General features: G+C 40.4%; 1 protein-coding gene across 4 annotated transcripts in view; it reads left to right on the top strand.

Annotated features, from left to right (window-relative positions):
- spidr (scaffold protein involved in DNA repair) overlaps positions 1-16,948 on the top strand; it is a 269,145-nt gene that overhangs the window by 239,146 nt on the left and 13,051 nt on the right. For all 4 annotated transcript variants that reach the window (XM_072570486.1, XM_072570488.1, XM_072570489.1 and 1 more), the window contains 3 exons: positions 4,135-4,287; positions 11,142-11,235; positions 12,755-12,869. In XM_072570486.1, coding sequence (XP_072426587.1) covers positions 4,135-4,287; positions 11,142-11,235; positions 12,755-12,869 — 362 coding nt within the window. The remainder of the gene's footprint in view (positions 1-4,134; positions 4,288-11,141; positions 11,236-12,754; positions 12,870-16,948) is intronic.

A 16,948-nucleotide genomic window follows, 5' to 3' on the forward strand; every position in this document is an offset into this window, starting at 1 on the left:
CCAGAGTGCTAGATCCCCAGCATCAAAATCGACAACTGTATAACCAAATCAATTCACTTGATGTAATATGAAGAAACAGCTGAAAACACTGGATACTGCAGATGTTCACGGCTCTGAAAACAGTCTGGCAATAATATTGAAGGTGTGCTAGGGAGCTAGCCATGTTCCTAGGTAAGCTGTTCCAGTACAGCTACAAAACAGGCATCGTTTTGACAAATCCAGACCACCCACTTGCTGCCTTATCAGCATATTTTTGATCATCGGAAAAGTAATGGAAGTTGTCATCAATAGTACTCCAGTAGCAGTTGTGAAGGAATAACTTTCTAACTATATATATTATGCACTTCGGTCTACTCTCTGCTTATTCAAAGAATTCCCCTTACAAATCAATAAATCTTAAAGATATTTACTCTTGTCATATTGTGATTCCACCTGACAGTAACAATGGACAAATCAGAACATAGAGTGAAAGTTGGCTTGATAGATTTTATGGTTTACTTCTCTTTTTGTTTACTGCCTTCAGACAGAGACTGAAAAATTTACAAAGGTTCCCAAAGTATATTTAACAAATGAAAATAAAGATTAATTTCACTGAAATAAACCGTGATTTGTATCACAAGAACTATTTGAAATCATTTCATTAAAAATATCAGAAAGAAAGCTTCAACACTTTTACTCCAATAATAACCTCTCAGCACTCAACCTTCAGTGAAGTACTGTATTAACATAGGAAGTAGGAGCAAGAGGTAGGCCCTCAGATCTACTATCAAGAAGATCATTGTTGTTCTGTTAGTGTTTCGAATTCCACATTTCCATCCATGTCCAATAACTTTTGATTACCTCGCCTCACAAGAATCTATATACCTTTGCCTTAAAATGTCCTACTTCTACTACTCTTTAAGTCACTGAGTTCCAAAGTTGCACAACTTTGAGGAAAAAGAAGTTCGATTCTAGCCTCGGGTGACTGTCTGTGTGGAGTTTGCACATTCTCCTCGTGTCTGCGTGGGTTTCCTCCCACAGTCCAAACATACGCAGGTCAGGTGAATTGGCCATGTTAAATTGCTGGTAGTGTTAGGTACATTAGTCAGAGGGGAATAGGTCTGGGTGGATTACTGTTTGGAGGGTCGGTGTGGACTGGTTGGGCCGAAGGACCTGTTTCCACACTGTATGTAATCTAGTCTAATCTTTGTCCTAAAAGCACTACTCTTAATTTTGAAACAGTGCACCCTCAGTTTTGCATTCACTCACAAGAGGAAACATATTTTCAACGTAGACCAATGTAAGGCATTCAAGACCATATATACTTGAGTCAAGTTATCCTAATTCTACTGAGCTCCTGTGGGGAGAAAAAGCCTCATCTGTCCAGCTCATTCATCTACCTGCTCAGCAAACTAGTAAACCTCCGCTGATGAAGGGCTTTTGCCTGAAATGTCGATTTTCCTGCTCCTCGAATGCTGCCTGACCTGATGTGCTTTTCTAGCACAACACTTTCAACTCTGTGTAATTGAAGCAGAGCATCCTTACTTCTAACTTTAATTCCCCTCATAACAAAGAATAACACTGCTTTAAGTCTCTATTAGTCATCCCTGTCTCTATGCTAAAGCTTCTTGCTCGGCTGGCATAGCTATAATCAGTTTCGTTTTGGAAAATTGCTGCTGTGCATTTGCATAAAGTGATTTTATTTAGCTTATATCTCAGCCAAGACCTTTAAAACCAGCTTCTAGCTCAGCTGACCTATGTCTTAGTATGGATTTAAATAAACTGATGTTTTCAACACCCTCCTGTTTCTGGACAGTTCTTGCTACTGACTTGTCCAAACCCTTGACTGCTTGGTGACTGCTACATATTATTAGTCCACTTCTCTCTGAATGAACTTGATTCTATCCTTTCTATTTCTCTCTTCGGGTTGTAAAACCCAAGTCAGCAAACACCTTAAAAATTGTTTCCCCAGGGGGCTTGCTTGGCATTTAGCCAAAAAAGCATTACTTGGAAATACTGTTTTGAATTCACTGTTCAAAATTACTTCCTGATATTGGCAAATAAAACAAGTTAGACCTTCATGGAACTGAAAATCAAAGACATTTTTCCTCTTCTTTGTTCCACCTAAGTTCCCTCAAAATAATAATAATATATTACAGATCTTCATCACAGGGACCACCCAAAAGTATGCCAAAGTACCCTGGAGAATTCTCTTCAGCTCCAAAAGTAAAACTTTCTTTCTCACTCTCTTGTCTGTCCATGCCTCAGTTTCTTGTTCTAGTTACTTTGAAATACTTTCAAGCTTATCTGTTGTTTACTTTCTTATGCAGTAAGATATTGTAAGGCCTACTGTAGATTTTCCCTTTAACGCCAATCTAAGTAATTTCCAATCTTCTCCACAAGACCCCAGATGAAATTAGGCCAAACCCACCTTCCATGCAGTCAATGTTGAAGTTAGTGTTTTATCCTGTCGACAGTGCAGATCTATCATTAACTGTCACTTTCGCTAACTTCTCTCAGGAGCTGCAAACCATGCAAGGTCCAAAAGCTTCTCCAAGAAAATAACCCAGATAACTTGAAACCAGGGAATCTTCCCAAGCATCATCCTCTGTGATGATGTGGTGTTATGAACAATTCATCAATTTTATGGATTTGAGTTTGAAGGATTGTGGTATACATGGATTTTTTAGGTCAGTGAAATGAAACACTGGATTTCTTACTGAAATGAGATATTTCTTGGAAACCAAATGGTTCCAGGTAAATGCTAGTCTCAATTGCTTGAGCTCACTTCAAGGAAAACGTAAGATCATGGAGCTGTTATAACTAGTTATGACATGAGTACTTTGCATCTGTCTTTACAAAGAAATAAGATGCTATCCTGTTTATGGTGAAAGAGAAGGCAATTGAGACACTTGATGGCTGTAAAAATGATAAGACAAAGATATTAGGTTATGCTTAAATTTCATAAGGGACCAGGACTACTTGAACATCCAAAGATCCTGAGGGAAGTGAGGGTTGAAATTGCGAAAACATTGTTGAGAATTTTTCAATCCTTTTTAAAGGGGTGTTGCCAGAAGGAATGGAAAATGTCACACCTATATTCAGTAAAAGATGTATGGAAGATTTAGTTGACTTTCAAAGGTAAGCCCACGATCCATAGGCCAGTCGTTTAATCTTTGAGATTTTAGAAATAATGATTCGTGACAGAATTAATTCGCTTGAGCAAATGCAGGTTAAGAAAGGAAAGCCAGTGTGGATTTGCTCAGGAAAAATCTTGTCCAATTAACTTGCCTGAGTATTTTGATGAGATAACAGAGGGAACAGATGAGGGTAATGCTGTTGATGTGGTATACACAAACTTACAAAAGAATTATAACACAACAGACATGTGAGCAAAATCAGAGCTAGTGGAATAAAACAAACAGCGACGTGAAAAACAGTTTGGCTGAATGACAGGAAACAGAAAGTATTGGTGAACAGCTGTTTTTGAAACTACAGGAAGATTTATAAATAAGATTTCCCCACGGTTAGTGTTAGAATCCCTGCTATCCCTGATTATTATTAATGACTGAACATTGAATGTGCAAGGCTCAGTTTCAAAATTTGCATATGATACAAAACTTGTTGGAATTTTGTACTATGAGGCAAGTATTAAACTTCAAAGGTCCTGGGGATGTAGGTGCATGAATCACTGAAGATGGCATGACAGATTTAGGGCATGGCTAATAAAATATTAGGGTTTGCTTAGCTCAATTGAGCTGCAGTGTGATGCCAACAGCATGAATTCATGGAAAAAACGCTGTACTCTGGGACTATGGCAACTTCACTTGAATGTTATTTCAATAATTTAAATTCTTTCTGCAGTACACAGTGCAGTTCTGTGAGAGTTTCATTTTTCAATTTAAAATCTCTGACAAGGATGAGTAGAAAGAGAAGTGCTGAGGCTACTTTAGCAAGGTTACTCTGAAGACCTTACTTCAATGTTCCAATTTAGCAGCTGTGCACCTGCAGGTTTGTCTAGTAACAATTCCTTTAAAAAGTGGAAAGAAGCATATTTTATTTGTTAAATTTATCTCAGTTATTTTCAAAGAAATGCTTATTGTGTTGCATGTAGTAATCTTGTAATAATAAGTCTCATTTTCTTTTATTCTGTAGGCTTTATTGTGTGTGCTGAAGGTACCATACTTTCAGTCAACAAATTGGTGTTGCATAGTGATGAAAATGAGAGAATTTCTTCATTGACTGGAAACATTGTCCTCAATGAACTCAATGCTTTGACCAAAGTAAATTCTTTATGTACAGTCCAAGGTGAGCCTGTGTTTCAACCTCTTTGTTTGGTCATTTATTCATCTCGGGTGCCCTAATATAGCTGCTGAAAATTGAAAGAAAGTCTCACCATGTAGATTGGTTCCAGAATATCTTAATTATGCAATCTTCTGTTCTGAGTGACAGAGTTTCAAAATGCTTTATGCACTACAACTAGCTTTTCTATAAATTCAGTGTGTGGATACTTTCCTAACAACTTCTGCAGACATGTTATTACACACCTCTGGAGTGAATTGGCTTTGAACCCAGGCCTCCCAGTCCAGATGTAGAGACACAATTACAGCATCAATACAATTTGTTAGCTGATACCCTCGAGCAAGCACTTGAAAAAACCTGAAACCTCTAAATGTGATTTAAATTCCTTCCAATCATTGTTATCACCCTTCTGTAGATTCCCTGCTATTACTAGTCAAAAGCCCCTTCCATTGCTGCTTCTTCCTTTTAAAAGCCTAGTTGATCTCCCTGATTGCTAGAACAATGAGCTGACAATAAAAGCCTTTTCAATGGTATAATTTAAATTTGAGCCAAAAGCTGCTATCGGATGTTGTGACTTACAAGTAGTAAACTACTTTTGTGTACTCATGAGCAAGTGCTATAACTCATCTAAAAACTCCACTGTTGCCTCCCAGACATTTGATTTTGTTCTGTATTGAACTGTTGGGTTTCAAACATTGCAAACTAGGAGGGGTTTGAAAATTTACAAATATTTACAACGTGGCAATTACCTGTCCTGCATTTGTAGCAACAGAATGGCAATGTGGTTGCCTTTAATTTTGTTTCTCTGCCGTACCAGGGACACAACTAGATGCTAATTGTTTCTGATTGAATAAATAAACTGGCAATTATAAAGCACCATTCATAAGATTGTTGTGACATATTGTAGTATACCTACCTCTAAATCAAAAGGTCTGGATTCAAGTCCTACCTGGTCCAGAAGTGTGTGACAACATCCATAAAGAGGTTAAAAGAGAAAATGCCTAAAGCACCTTTCATGCTTTTGGAATGCTCCAAACTGTGACATCAGAAACAGGAGTTGGCAGAGGCCTGCTAACACTTGGAGCCTGTTTTGCTATTCAATGAGTCAGTAATGGATCTACGTAATCACCTTCCTCCACGATCCCTGTATTCCTTGGTTCTCTTGGAATTCATATCGACATATCTGCATTATACTCAACAAGGGTATAAAATCCCAATGATTCGGAACTCTTTGATTGAAGGCAGTTCTTGTCTTCTCAGTCTTAAATAATTGGTCCCTTGTTCTGGGCGTGTGAAGCCTAGATCAAGTGATACCAACCAGTGAAAATATTCTCCAGGATTTGCACTGTTAAGTCTATGTAGGTTTTATTTATTTCACTGAGATCACATTTCTCATTCTTCTAAACTCTAAAGAATGTTGACCTAGCTGTCTTGATCTTTTGTCAAAGGTCAAGTATCTCCTTCCTTAGGTACTCCAGGTTTGAGCTCAGTAAGGCTATATATAATTTCAATACAACTTTTAAAAAAGTCTTAGACACTAATTCCTTTATTGCAATTGTTTGCTGCATCTACGTATTAACTTTTCTGTGATTTGTGTATGAGATGCCTCAGAACTCATAACCTTTCCACATTATATTCCAATTGCCATGTTCTTGCCTTTTTCAGTTAACCTGCCTAAATTATTTTGCAGCCTGTTTGCTCATAACTTATTGTTTTATCCCAACTTTGTGCTGTGAACACATGGGAATACATTATACAGCTAAATAATTTACATACTTTATAGGTAACTGAGGCCCAAGTACAGATCATTGTGGTATCCCACAAGTAATTGCCTGTCAACTCAAAACTTACTTGTTTATTCCTGCTCTATTTTCCTATCTATCAATTAAGGTCAACTCATACTAATTTATTAATCTCAATCCCACAATTTCTTTGGGAGTAAAAGCCTCCTGTGTGACCCATGCTTAAAATTCTTTTAGAAAATTCAAACATAATAGATGTCTAATTTTCCCCTTATTGACTCTGCTGTTTCATAAATTCCTGTTGTTTCTGCACAATAGTATTATAATTTTCTTAGTACCCTGTTCACAAAACTTCGTTACTTGATACACCCTCATGACCTATTAATTAGTTTTGAAGTTTAGTTACCATTTCATTGCTAATTTGACAGACAATTTGTACATTGCAAGGACCAGCAGACCTTAGTAAGATATAAGGCATTGCATGATCTGCTTTTATGTTTGGTCAGGAAAACTGCACTTCTTGCTTTAACTAATGCCATGGGATCTTTCACAGATGCAGGCACATGGTTTTGTTTGATGTCTTATCTGAGACTTAGTGCTTCCAATAATGTCATGTCAAATAACTCCATATAGGCCCATATCTTTTCACCAAGTCACCCTTGTGTCCTTGATCTCACTTCCTCAAAGAAGACAGATGTCAGAGTGAACAGAACCTGTGAGACTTCTGTTTATATCTGTCAGCCAGAACTCCCTGATTGGGGCCATTAATCTGGTCCTATCAGGGAACTCAGATTCTGAGATCCACCTGGATGCTTTTGTTACAATCACGGCATCTCACCACCACTAGCCTCCTTCCCCCCCCCCCCCCCCCCCCCCCCCCCCCCATCCATTGCCAGATCCAGGAAATCAGATTTAACCTGCTGCAGAGTCTTCTCCCCATTAGCAAATCTGCTGGAGCTATCCCTAGTTGCATGAGGGGTGGCCCTATCACTAAAAGGAACTGGGACAGTTTGATTTCTAGTGAAGCTGTAGGCTTTTTCTTTAAGGTAAAAACAATGACTGCAGATGCTGAAAACCAAATACTGGATTAGTGGTGCTGGAAGAGCACAGCAGTTCAGGCAGCATCCAACGAGCAGCAGGCTTTTTCTTTAAGCCTCTCTTCAATGTTTGGACTGTTCTTTCTGTCAGGCTATTGGGGTGATAGATAGAATGGAGCTATCCTTATATGACGAATACCATTTGATCTTATGTATACTCAAATTCCCTGCTGTTAAATGACGGCCCATTATCTGTGACCAACACTTTTTGGAGTCTGTGTATTGTAAAAGATGTGAACAATTTTTCTAAAATCATCCTAGTGTTTGATGAATGAACTCAGTGCACATCCAGCCACTTTGAATTTGCATCCACAGTGACTAGGAACATTGAGCCCATGGAAGGACCTACATAGTTGAAGTGTCACAGGATCCAGAGTTTATTTAGCCGTTCCCATGAATGTGGGGTATCTGCTAGTAGTTATTTTTGTCCTTGTTGTCACTCACCAATGCGGCTATGACTGCATCCAGCCCAAACCACCAGACATAACATCTTCATTTTGATGACCCTGGTGTAGTTCAACCAGTATCTGGTGATAACCTTTGCTCAGGACAATCAATCTTGCTGTCCTCTACTGTCTCTCCTTGTCCAAAAAGATTTCAATAATGATTGTAATGGCCCTTTGGTTTCCTCTAACACCAGCAACTGTTTCAGTTTTGCCGAGACCTGATTTGTCTATGTCCAAAGTCTGATATTGTCAGCTGTGACTGGAAGTATGTCCAGAAAATTTAAAACCCACTACAGACTCTTCCAGTGGTGGTACTAGCGGTGGTCTATCTGCCAGCTCAATGCATCGTTTGGACTCCCGGGCAGTGATCCAACTTGTAATTATACGCACTTAGTATCAGACCTCAAGGTTGAATTCGGTCTGAAGCTTTGGGCAGCACTGCCTTGACCTCTTTTAGTAGACCTAGCAGGGGTTTGTGGTCCATTGTTATTACAAATGTTTGCTGTAAAGCTATTAGTGGAACTTCCTGACTCAAAATATGACCGCCAAACTTTCCTCTGTATCTGTGTGTATTTACGCTCTGCATTAGACAAAGTCCTAGATCTATATTCCTCTCCATTGGGCCACCTATGTGCTTATACTACCCCGATGACATACAGGGATGCATTGCATATCAATACCAGATCTTACTTGTGATCATAGTGTGCCAACATTTTAGAGGATGATAGCTGTTTATTTACTTCCCTGAAAGCTATTGCTTGGCTATGTGACCATTTCCAATGTTGGCCCCTTTTTAAGAGTTGATGAAAAGGTCCAGGATGGAGGCCAGGTTACGTATGGACTTTTCATAATAATTCACCAGCCTATGGAAAGACCTAAGCTCCAGTACAGACGTTGGAGCCAGGGCACCTTTGATCACCCTCGCTTTATCTTCCAACAGGTGTAATCTGGTTTTGTCAACTCTGTAGGCCAAGTCGGTCACTTGGGGTGCCTGGAACACACAGTTTCTCCTTCTAAGGCATATGTCAGCCTCAAGAAACATCTGAAGATTATGCCCAAGTTCTCTAGATACTTATTATTGGTCTTCACTGTTATTAGCATGTCATCCAGACAAATGGTAACCTGGGGTAGACCTTGTAACATCCATCACCCGCTAAAACATTGCACAGGCTGACATTACCCCAAATGGCAGTCTCGTATATTGGTACAAACCCTTATGGGTATTAATTGTAGCATACTTCTGGAAACTCTATCTAACTGCAGTGGCAAGTGTGCATGGCTCATGTCCAGCTTCATGAAGGAATCCCTCCACCCCCAACCAGCTTTGCATATAAATCCTCTATGTGAGGGATTGAGTATTTATGCTGCTGCAAAAAGTGGTTGACCGTTTGTTTAAAATCCCCCCAGAGACAGACTGACTCATTGGACTTCACAATCGATATGACTGGTGCTAGCCATTCCGTAAATTAGACTGGTTTCATGATTCCTTCGCTTTCTAGCCTCCTGATTTCTGCATCTCCTTTTCTACGGCAAATGGCATTGGACCGTCCTTGCAGAATTGTGGAATTGCTTCCTGCTTGACATGCAAGATGACCTTGGCTCCTTTGATCATCTCTGGACCTTCCTGAAACACCTCTGGGTATTTAACAAAACTTCACTCAGGCAGCCATTTTCTAATTAAAAAATGCTGAGCCAATCTAGGGAAATCTTTCTCAACTAATTTTGAGCCATCAAGGCCGAGCCTTGAGCCTGAGCCTTTTACGGGGAGAAAGTGAGGACTGCAGATGCTGGAGATCAGAGCTGAAAATGTGTTGCTGGAAAAGCGCAGCAGGTCAGGCAGCATCCAAGGAGCAGGAGAATCAACATTTCTGGCATGAACCCTTCTTCAGGAATCATTCCTGAAGAAGGGCTCATGCCCGAAACGTCGATTCTCCTGTTCCTTGGATGCTGCCTAACCTACTGCGCTTTTCCAGCCACACATTTTCAGCTCTGAGCCTTTTACTACAATCAGTGGTAACTGAATCAGCTGTTTTTCATAAGAGACCGGAATTGAAGTTGTAGCCTTAATTTGCAAAGGCTCCATGGTATTGGTGCTTTGTCTAGCCAAGATCTTGCAGAAAGTTAAGGGTTGGAGTCCCGAGTGAATTTTGTTAAAGACTGAAATGGCTGCGTCGATATAGACCTCCATTAGAACCATGTGACCATTTAACCAGATGTTAATTTCGGTTCTGATTTGGATGTTGCTGAGCAATTTAATTATTCCAAACCAGATGTAGGTGAATGTTCTAAGGTGTGCACACTTCTGGATATTTGCCTACGAGTTCTCTTACTCAATTTGGGCTAGCAGACACTTTTGCACAGGTCCTTTCAGCCCAACAAGTCCATACCGACCCTTCGAAGAGCAACCCACCCAGACCCATTCTCCTACATTTACCCCTTCACCTAACACTATGGGCAATTTAGCATGGCCAGTTCACCTAAACTGCACATCTTTGGACTGTGGGAGGAAACCCACACAGACACGGGGAGAATGTGCAAACTCCACACAGACAGTCGCCCGAGGTGGGAATTGAACCCGGGTCTCCGGCACTGTGAGGCACAGTGCCACAGTGCCACCCTGTCAATTCCCCATGTAATTTACCAGCCTTTTAGCTCTATGCGAAATCCATAAATAGTTATCAAATATACTAGACATGGCAAACTTCCTAACAACATCCTAGCTGGAGTACTGAAGGCTTGTCTTCCAAAGCTAGCTGCAACCTTAGCCAAGGTGTTCCAACAGAGGAACACTGATATTCATGCCAAAAATAAGGAAATCTAAACTGGTCAATTACTAGCCTATCAGTTTACTCTTAGTTGTTAGCAAAATAATGGAAGCTGTCATTGTCAGTAGATTCCAATAACTTGTTCACTAGGGCTTATTTTGGGTTTTGCTAACATTACAACCTTGATTCAAACATAGCTCAATTCCAAACGCGAGCTCCGAGTGACTGTCCTTGGCATCAAGGCAGCATTTGACAGTGTGCGCCATCAAAAAAACATACTAAAATTGAAGTCATTGGGAATTAGGGAGAAAACAGGCTACAGATTGATGACATTAAAAGAAGATAATTGTGATTATTGGATGGGAACTGTTGTGGTGAAATGGTGGTGTTCCTACCTCTGAATCAGGAGGCCCAAGTTCAAGCCCACCTGCTTCTGAGATGTGTAATAACATCTCTGAACGGGTCCATTAGCAAACATTTGTGTGGTTTCCAAACAATCAGGTCAACCACAGAACATTGCTGCAGGATTCTTCCAGGCAGTGTCCTGGCCCAACCGTTTTCAACTTCTTCTTTATTGACTGTCCTTCACTGTTTATATGTAGTTAAGAGATTATTTGCAATTTTGTGTGTGAGCTGCGCTACAGGAGATCGATGAATAATTGTTGTTTGAAAATGATACCAATGACATTGTTTAAAATTACTTGCCTTCAAATTCAGTTAACCCAAAATTCTTGTGTGCACTTTTGGTTTGTTCTGTTCATTTTAACTTGATAGTATGCCTGTAAATAGGAGGTTTCTTTTGCTTATCAGGAATTGTGGTTGGTGTTGATGAGGCTAATGCTTTTTCGTGGATAGTTTGCAACAGATGTGGAAATGGAAAACTGGAAAAGAAACATGGAGAAAGGTCAGTACATGTAAATCTGAGACAAAATTTTAAAGGGAAACGGCACTATTTTCATTTAATATGTGTGCCTTATGCCGCCTTTGATAATGTTAATTGGATGAATGTGAAACACTGTAAATGCTGGAGATCTGAAATAAAAGCAAAAATATTTAGCAGATCTAGCAACTTTTGTGGAGGCAATAAAACAGAACAAATATTTCAAGTTGAATATACTAATATTCAATTCCCTACTAAGTTCTCAAATTCACCCAAAGTTGCTCCTCTAAGTTGTGCACCATCCTGGAACTGTTAACAATGACATGGTTGTACCAATATGATGATGGTTGTCATTGTTCAAGGTAATTCACCATAATCTTTTCCAAAATTTGATATGAATGAACAAAAAAAAGGTTGATTGATATCCCTGAATCTGTTATTGAAAGTTATTAGGTTCCTGAGCAAAATTCCATTCTTTTACTCATGAAGATCAAGGCCGTATTTGGAGTAACAGCAATGTTCCCCACAAATAAAGTGCACAACGTTAAATGAGTTATTAACACAATGCTATTCCAATATCACAGTATTGCTTTCAAGCTAACAAGCAGGAAACATTGGCTCAACAGGGAATGAATGATGGTCAGAGCCATTTAGGTAGTGCTATCCACAGAAACAGGTAGGAGTGTTAATTGGACATAGGACATAGTGAAGGAGCAGCAAACAGCCAGTGTCAGATTGGTGACCTGGGAGAAAATAGATGATACTTAGTGAGGGAGCAACATGCAGCAAACCTTCAACTTACCTCTATTCTAATTAATCAGATAAGTTATAGTTTACTTTTTTGTTCCCCATCTTTGATAAGTGTGTAAATGTGAGTGGCAAACTTACATTTGCAGCCACAGAAACTGCTCAGAAATTATTTCCTAGCATCAGATGAACATACAAAATCCTAGAACATTATTCAAAGAAAACCAAGGAAATCATCCCTCCATCCTGGTCTATTTCCATCCCAATTAATTTGGAAATTTGATCTGTTAATATTTGTAGGACTTTTCCATGTAATTGCTACACATACCTACATTACAGCAGCATCAGAAAAAAATTGTCCTGGTTACTTTGTTGCTTACTGTAGAGTCTTCAGTACTGTGCAGAATTTCCTGACCAAGAAAGTATCCAACTAATTGATATCCAAATCCCTGATAATATTTCTGTATAGTTGTTTTCAAAGTATTTATGTTGTATCCTGGTTTCAGGCCTTTGATAAAACTGAAAATTCTTTGGACACTAGTGTGTGTGGACTTGGTCATTTATCTTTCCTTTCCTTTATAAAGGTTAATCAGTTGAGTGCCACTTATTGAGTCCCCTGATGGACCTGGTAAAATCAGATAACTGTAAAATAGAGAAATCCACGCTGAATCTCCATTCTTGTGTTTCAACATATTTTACCAAGATTATGCAATCATTACACTGTATTCAAATATTAAATTAATTCTCAGCATTATTTTACTTGTATGTTTTAAACATCAAATTGTTCTTGTCACAGTGAATCATTTTACTGCTGTCCATGTGCCCAGTCTGTGATGACACCGCTTACAAAAATGCAATTGGAAGTGTTTCTACAGTATCCAGACCTGCCTCATAGTACCATAAAAATCAAGGTAACAGCTATTCACTTCTGGTTTCCACATTATCCATTCACTCTGATGAAGTATAATGTAGTGTTGAAATATTGCCTTTAATAATTACAAGATTTCTACATTGAAGAAAAATCTGTGCAAGGTTTGTGAAGGTTTGTAGCTCAGGTTGAGGTTTAGGGTGTAGGTTTGCCTGCTGAGCTGTAGGTTTGATATCCAGACGTTTCATTACCTGGCTGGGTAACATCATCAGTGGCGACCTCCAAGTGAAGCGAAGCTGTTGTCTCCTGCTTTCTATTTACAAAATTCCATGCAAGGACTGCAAGAAACACTACGTAGGACAAACAGGAAGAAAGTTAGCCACCAGGATACACTAACACCAGCTAGCCACAAAAAGACACAACCCTGTCTCCCTCGTAGCCCTACACACGGAGGCAAAAACCACCATTTTGACTGGGACAACACATCTATCCTGGGACAGGCTAAGCAAAGACATGCCAGAGAATTCCTAGAGGCCTGGCACTCCAACCACAACGCCGTAAACAAACACATAGATCTAGATGCCAACTATCAACCCCTCAAAAAACTAACAGGAAATGACATCACCACAAACCCCAAGAACCCCATCCAGGAGAAAGATATAAATAGAAAGCAGGAGACAACAGCTTCGCTTCACTTGGAGGTCGCCACTGATGATGTTACTTAGCCAGGTAATGAAACGTCTGGATATCAAACCTACAGCTCAGCGAGCAAACCTACACCCTAAAAATCTGTTTATTATAAATGTCCTGCTGGAGTCTACAAAGGCTGAAATCATGTATCAAAGGGTTGTATGTTTGACTTTTTGGCAATTGACCTCTGAAGCTGAATGTGAAGACTTGAAGTGTGTGCACTCAGTTCTCAGTAAACAGCTTAATGAAGCATCTTACTTTAGTGTAATGCTTTCATTCTAGGGGCAAAGAAGGAAAACAAAACAATCAGAGTAGCACTGGTGGCAGACATAGAGCCGTCTCAAGTCCTGACCAGCCCACTTCTTCAGTAAAAAGAGGTTGTTTGGCAATAGGGATGAAGAAATTTGGAAATTATAGATAGAAATCCTTTCTTTAAAGATCTTTGATTTTTTTTAGAAGCAAAGAGGTGCTTCTGCAGCTGTACAGGGCCCTGGTGAGACCACACCTGGAGTACTGTGTGCAGTTCTGGTCTCCAAATTTGAGGAAAGACATTCTGGCTATTGAGGGAGTGCAGCGTAGGTTCACGAGGTCAATTCCTGGAATGGCGGGATTACCTTACACTGAAAGACTGAAGCGACTGGGCTTGTATACCCTTGAGTTTGGAAGACTGAGAGGGGATCTGATTGAGACATATAAGATTATAAAAGGATTGGACACTCTGGCAGGAGGAAACATGTTTCCGCTGATGGGTGAGTGCCGAACCAGAAGACACAGCTTAAAAATACGTGGTAGACCATTTAGGACAGAGATGAGAAGAAACTTCTTCACCCAGAGAGTGGTGGCTGTGTGGAATGCTCTGGCCCAGAGGGCAATGGAGGCCCAGTCTCTGGATTCATTTAAGAAAGAGTTGGAGAGATAGTGGAATCAAGGGTTATGGAGATAAGGCAGGAAGAGGATACTGATTAGGAATGATCAGCCATGATCATATTGAATGGCGGTGCAGGCTCGAAGGGCAGAATGGCCTACTCCTGCACCTATTGTCTATTGTCTATTGATTTCTATTCATTGCTAGATTCCTCATAATTTCTACCATGTTAGAACAGTACATATATGCTGCAACATATTACTGATCAGATGAAAGTCATAGAGATGTACAGCATGGAAACAGACCCTTCGGTCCAATCCATCCATGCCGACCAGATATCCCAACCCAATCTAGTCCCACCTGCCAGCGCCCGGCCCATATCCCTCCAAACCCTTCCTATTCATATACCCATCCAAATGCTTCTTACATGTTGCAATTGTACCAGCCTCCACCACATCCTCTGGTAGCTCATTCTATACACATACTACACTCTGCGTGAAAAAGCTGCCCCTTAGGTCTCTTTTTTATATCTTTCCCCTCTCACCCTAAACCTATGCCCTCTAGTCCTGGACTCCCCCACCCCAGGGAAAAAACTTTGTCTATTTATCCTATCCATGCCCCTCCATAATTTTGTAAACCTCTATAAGGTCACCCCTCAGCCTCTGACGCTTCAGTGAAAACAGCCCCAGCCTGTTCAGCCTCTCCTTATAGCTCAAATCCTCCAACCCTAGCAACATCCTTGTAAATTGTTTCTGAACCCTTTGAAGTTTCACAACATCTTTCCGATATGAAGGAGACCAGAATTGCACGCAATATTCCAACAGTGGTCTAACCAATGTCCTGTACACCCGCAACATGACCTCCCAACTCCTGTACTCAATACTCTGACCAATAAAAGAAATCATACCAAACACCTTCTTCACTATCCTATCTACCTGTGACTCCACTTACAAGGAGCTATGAACCTGCACTCCAAGGTTTTCTTGTTCAGCAACACTCCCTAGGACCTTACCATTAAGTGTATAAGTCCTGCTAAGATTTGCTTTCCCAAAATGCAGCACCTCGCATTTATCTGAACTAAACTCCATCTGCCACTTCTCAGCCCATTGGCCCATCTGGTCAAGATTCTGTTGTAATCTGAGGTAACCTTCGCTGTCTACTACACCTCCAATTTTGGTGTCATTTACTTCTTATGCTTGCATCCAAATCATTTATGTAAATGACAAAAACTAGAGGACCCAGCACTAATCCTTGTGGCACTCCACTGATCACAGGCCTCCAGTCTGAAAAACAATCCTCCACCACCACCTTTGAGCCAGTTCTGTATCCAAATGGTTAGTTCTCCCTGTATTCTGTGAGATCTAACCTTGCGAATCGGTCTCCCATGGGGAACCTTGTCGAACACCTTACTGAAGTCCATATAGATCACATCTATTGCTCTGCCCTCATCATTTCTCTTTGTTACCTCTTCAAAAAACTCAATCACATTTGTGAGACATGATTTCCCATGCACAAAGCCATGTTGACTATCCCGAATCAGTCCTTGCCTTTCCAAATACATGTACATCCTGTCCCTCAGGATTCCCTCCAACAACTTGCCCACCACCGATGTCAGGCTCACTGGTCTATAGTTCCCTGGCTTGGCCTTATCACCCTTCTTAAAGAGTGGCACCACGTTAGCTAACCTCCAGTCTTCCAGCATCTCACCTGTGACTATCGATGATACAGGAGGCCCAGCAATCACTTCCCTAGCTTCCCACCGAGTTCTAGGGCACACCTGATCAGGTCCTGGGGTTTATCCACCTTTATGCGTTTCAAGACATCCAGCAAATCCTCCTCTGTAATATGGACATTTTGCAAGGTGTGACCATCTATATCCCTACATTCTATATCTTCCACATCCTTTTCCACAGTAAATACTGATGCAAAATACTCGTTTAGTATCTTTCCCATTTTCTAAGGCTCCACACAAAGGCCGCCTTGCTGATCTTTGAGGGGCCCTATTCTCTCCCTAGTTACCCTTTTGTCCTTAATGTATTTGTAAAAACCCTTTGCATTCTCCTTAATTCTATTTGCCAAAGCTACCTCGTGTCCCCTTTTTGCCTTTCTGATTTCCCTCTTAAGTATACTCCTACTGCCTTTCTACTCTTCTAAGGATTCACTCAATCTATCCTGTCTCTTCCTGACATATGCTTCCTTCTTTTTCTTAACCAACCCTCAATTTCCTTAGTCATCCAGCATTCCCTATACCTACCAGCCTTCTCTTTCACCCTGACAGGAATATACTTTCTCTGGATTCTCGTTATGTCATTTCTGAAGGCTTCCGATTTTCAAGCCGTCCCTTTACCTGCGAACATCTGCCCCCAGTCAGTTTTTGAAAGTTCTTGCCTAATACCATCAAAATTGGCCTTTCTCCAATTTAGAACTTCAACTTTTAGATCTGGTCTATCCTTTTCCATCACTATTTTAAATCTAATAGAATTATGGTCGCTGGCCCCAAAGTGCTGCCCCACTGACACCTCAGTCACCTGCTCTGCGTTATTTCCTCATGAGTAGGTCAAGTTTTG

Source organism: Chiloscyllium punctatum, chromosome 5 (assembly GCF_047496795.1).
Source record: "Chiloscyllium punctatum isolate Juve2018m chromosome 5, sChiPun1.3, whole genome shotgun sequence".
NCBI classification, from domain to species: domain Eukaryota; kingdom Metazoa; phylum Chordata; class Chondrichthyes; order Orectolobiformes; family Hemiscylliidae; genus Chiloscyllium; species Chiloscyllium punctatum.